Source organism: Akebia trifoliata, chromosome 11, assembly GCF_017979445.1.
Source record: "Akebia trifoliata isolate Shusen 1 chromosome 11, ASM1797944v1, whole genome shotgun sequence".
Lineage (NCBI taxonomy): Eukaryota > Viridiplantae > Streptophyta > Magnoliopsida > Ranunculales > Lardizabalaceae > Akebia > Akebia trifoliata.
This window is the reverse complement of record NC_141385.1, coordinates 42,578,851-42,583,437: the sequence shown is the minus strand read 5'-3', so window position 1 is coordinate 42,583,437 and position 4,587 is coordinate 42,578,851. Positions and strand designations below refer to the sequence as shown.

Below are 4,587 nucleotides of genomic sequence, written 5' to 3'. Positions count from 1 at the left end.
GAGAATTTCAACACCACAAAAACTCCTCAACATTCACAAAAACTATTTCACGCTATGAACCTTCTCCAACCCGATATTGAGAAATTCTTTAGAGAAAACCACCCAAATTGCATAGTCACCGATATGTTCTTCCCTTGGACAAATGGCATCGCTGCAGAGCTTAGAATCCCAAGGTTGTACTTCTCCTCCACAGCCATCTTCTCTCTAAGTGCAATGGGCATCATGGAACGCTACACAAGTGATCATGACTACAATGACCAATCAGATACATATTTCATATTACCTGGTCTTCCTGACGAGATCAAGTTCAAAAAGTCTCAAACCCCTCAACATCTCAAGATTCAAATTCTTATTCAGATGAGATGAAAAAGATCTGCAATTCAATAACTGGTAGCTTCGGTTGCGATGTGAATAGCATCTACGAGTTAGAGTCAACTTACATTGATCACTACAAGAAGGCTGTGAACAACAATGTTTGGGCTATAGGCCCCGTGTCTCTATGCAACAGAGATTATTCGGCCTCGGCCTCTACTGAAAGTGAACTCAGCTGTTTGAGTTGGCTCGATTCCAAGAAACCCAACTCGGTTCTTTACGTATCTTTCGGAAGTATGACAGGCTGCGGTAGGGCACAACTTCATGAGATCGCGCTTAGTCTTGAAGCTTCTGGTCATTCATTCATTTGGGTTATTAGGAAACCCAATGCAGATGGAGATGGAGATGATGAGTTTGTGGAGAAGATGAAGAAGAAGAAAAGTGACAAGGGTTTGATCATAACTACGTGGGCCCCACAGTTGTTGATATTGGAACATCCAGCAATCGGAGGGTTCATGACTCATGTTGGATGGAACTCCACACTTGAAAGTGTAACAGCGGGTGTACCAATGATCACTTGGCCGCTCTACGCTGAGCAATTATACACGATAAGTCCGTGACTCAAGTGTCGAGGATTGGAATTCCCGTGGGAGTTGAGAACGATACATGGAGTTATACATACCCAGAGATTAATGATGAGAAGGTGACCGTGACGAGGGAGAAGATAGAGAAGGCAGTGAATCAGTTGATGGACTGTGAAGATGAAGCGATGCAGCAAATAAGAAAGAGAGTGAAGGAATTGGGAGAGATAGCTAAGAAAGCTGTGGAAAAGGGTGGATTTTCTTACAACAACATGACTCGTCTCATTCAACAGATCACAAATTTTTAGGAAAATTGTATCCAATGTGAGATTTGTTTGTTTGTTTATGTTTTATGAGTCCTGCCCCCCACCTCAAACGAAAAACAAAAAAAATAATTAAGGATTAGAGCTTTCATCTTTAGTCCACAGAGAAAGATAAGGCTCATCACTGTCCCAATATCATGTAATCTGAAACACTAAGGGGGCGATTGATTGCGCTTCAAAACGCAATTTTACCGGCGTTTGCGTCAAAACGCGGCGTTTTGAAGCTGAATCAAACGCATCCAACAGCTGCGTTGTGAATTTGCGTTAAAATTTTACGTTTTAAAACGCAATTGAGTGAAGCAGTAAAAAGAAGCTTTTTAAAACTGCGTTTGCGGGAGATTGAGATACCGAATAAACGGCTCATGTAAATGACGTTTTTGCCCCTGCCTATTATCTCCTTCGATAGATAGACAGAGAAGCTCTCTTGAACCTCTCTTCGCACACACAGCAGCGCTCTTTCTCTCTCGAACCTCTCTCTCTCTCTCTCTCTCTTGCTCTCGGACACCTCTCTCTCTGTTTCATCTTTGTCTTCCAACGTCGAACACAGCTACGCATAGCTGTTTGATCTCCAACTCGCACAGATCTCGCTCAAATCCATCTCCTTCTCAAAGATCTCTCTCTCTCTCTCTCGCACAGATCTTGAAGGAGTTCGACCTCTACATCATCACTCATCAATTCTTACAGGTATCCTTCTCATTTCAGCTTTTTTTTAGATCGAATACGTTTTTAGTTTGGGGTTTTCGGTTTAGAGAGTGGGTTTTACCTGTATACCCATCACAATATCGATCTCGAACTCAACAAGTCAAGGCCATGTGAAGCCAATCCAGGATGGTGAGAGCTATTGATTTGGTGCGACCATGACTGTCATTTTTTTCCAAAAATCGAAACAAAACAGAACAGAATTTTATATTTTATTCATAAATAAATATAACAATTCTTTAAGTGTTAAAGATGAATGTTAGAATTAAAATTTTCAATTGTTAGCTTGAGTTTACATAGTTGAGATCGAAATTTTTTTTTTTTTTTTTTAACATGAATCATTTTTCTGGAGTTGTTGAGTTTACATAGTTGCTAACTCATGTAGGCGTCAATGATGCTTAAGGCATTTTGAAGTCCCATAAATCTAGGCTTTTGAACTGAATGGGATTTTGATACATTAATAAACAAGTCAGGCTCAATAGATAACATACTGGTTTTATATATAAAGGCTCTAGAGTCTAGCCTATAACTTGTTTAGTGATTGATTTTGTAGTTATGGGTGGATGATGATTCTGTGGGCTTTGGCATGTGCAATGGGCTCACGTTGGAAATGGTTTACAACCTATTTTTTTTTAACCTTTACTATTATTTACATATTCCCCTAGTTAATGTGCCTTTGGGTGTCAACATTAACCAAGGGATGACCATGCCATACTCTGACAACCCTGGAGCGAAATCGATGATGTTGGTGGGATGCTCAAGCTGCCTCAAGTACGGGATGGCATCGGTGACTAACCCAAAATGTCCACATTGCAAGAGAACTGTTTTGATTGATTTTCGTCGTGAGAACAATGCCAATAAGACAAGGATGAATTCGGGATCATCGAATGTGCCAGAAATAATTGTACCTTTACTATTTCTTATAGCTTCAGTAGTTTGGTATCTAGTTCTGCTTCGATAATAAGAAAATAAAATAAACTCTATTACAATAAATCCTTCTCTATCCTTTCTTAATTGAGTGCTGATTTTAAGTTGACAAAATTATGTTCAAACTAGGGGTGTCAATGGGTACCCATTTAACTGAATCAGAACCAAAAAAACTCTCAGTTCTGGTTACCTTTTTTATTGGCAGTTCTGATTCCATTTATTTTGGAATTGGACCCTTCTTAGTTTTCTGTCAGGAGTCTTCATGAAACTTATTGATGAGTTATAATGTCGTCATTCAGCTCCAAGTCCCCTTGATATATGTTATTAATGGGACATCATGTGCTTGGAAAGATTCTTATCAAGTGTCTGTAATGAGCCTCATGGTTCAATATTTAGATGCTTCCCATTCTTTTTTGGGCTATAAGATGATTAACTACTGGACCATACTCTTTTTTCCCCCACATGCTATTATATGTTTATTTCAATAATAAGCTCAAAGTTTTATTAAGTAGTTTATCTGTGCGTGGCAATTTTAACTAGACTCTTCAACAATTATTTGACATATACAATTATTTAAAATGCAGAATTTTAGGCATATCATGAAGGAGCTCAAATGTTTTAATCGGTACTGTAATATTTAATCAAAATGTAGGGTCCATCATGAATCATTATCAAATCATGAGATTTAGGAAGAAATTATACAGTTTGTTAACATTGATAAAATAACAAGAATGTAGTTAAGTAAGCTAATATATTATCTACTCTAATTGAAAATCAATCATATAGTAAAATGAAATTTGTACACTGGTTGTACTTGAGTCTTGCCTGATTAGTAATAGAAGCAAAAGTTCAGACGTAAATCTTTATTATATTTATCTATATTTAGTGTAATTATATATTTATAGGGGTATTTTAGTAATTTTTGATGCATTCTGCGTACATTATGTTGGAGTGTGTATTATGCATGTATTTTGTTTATCAGGAAAATTTTATATGTCTATTTTTAAGAGGAGATGCTGCCGAAATTTCTATAGAATTATAAATTTTTCTATAATTTTTTTTAGAATTATAAACATTTTAAAATTAAAATAATTATTTTTTTAATTTTTTATATAATTTTATTATATTTATATATATTTAGTGTAATTATATATGTATAGGGTATTCTAGTAATTTTTATGCATTCTGATTGCATTATCAACCTTAGGGGCATTCTGGTCATTTTACCCTACTACAGCAGATTTTAGAAGCTGTATCAAACAGTAATTACCAGATTCTAGTCAACAGCACAGCAGTTTTAAAAAGCTCTATCAAACAAGTTTTTCAGTTTTTCAGATTCTGACAGCAGATTCTGACAGCAGATTCTGACAGCAGAAGCTGAAACATTGAAAAACCTGTTTGATAGAGCTTTGTAAAAGTGCTATGCTGTTGACCAAAATCTGGTAATTACTGTTTGATACAACTTCAAGAATCTACTGTATTAGGGTAAAATGACCAGAATACCCTTAAGGTTGCTAGTGCACCCAGAATACATTAAAATTATCATAATACCCCTATAAATATATAATTACATTAAATATATATAAATGTAATAAAATTATATAAAAAATTAAAAAAATAATTGTATTAATTTTAAAACAATTATAATTCTAAAAAAAATATAGAAAAATTTATAATTCTATAGAAATTTCGACAGCATCTCCTCTTAAAAATAGACATATAAAATTTTCCTGATAAACAAAATA

General features: G+C 35.4%; 1 protein-coding gene across 1 annotated transcript; it reads left to right on the top strand.

The window, feature by feature from the left end:
- Positions 1–362: 362 nt before the first annotated feature.
- LOC147391814 (scopoletin glucosyltransferase-like) lies at positions 363–1,201 on the top strand. The gene is made up of 2 exons (XM_086459113.1): positions 363–924; positions 999–1,201. The coding sequence occupies exons 1-2, from the start codon at positions 363–365 to the stop codon at positions 1,199–1,201; spliced, it is 765 nt and encodes a 254-aa protein (XP_086315239.1).
- Positions 1,202–4,587: the final 3,386 nt, after the last annotated feature.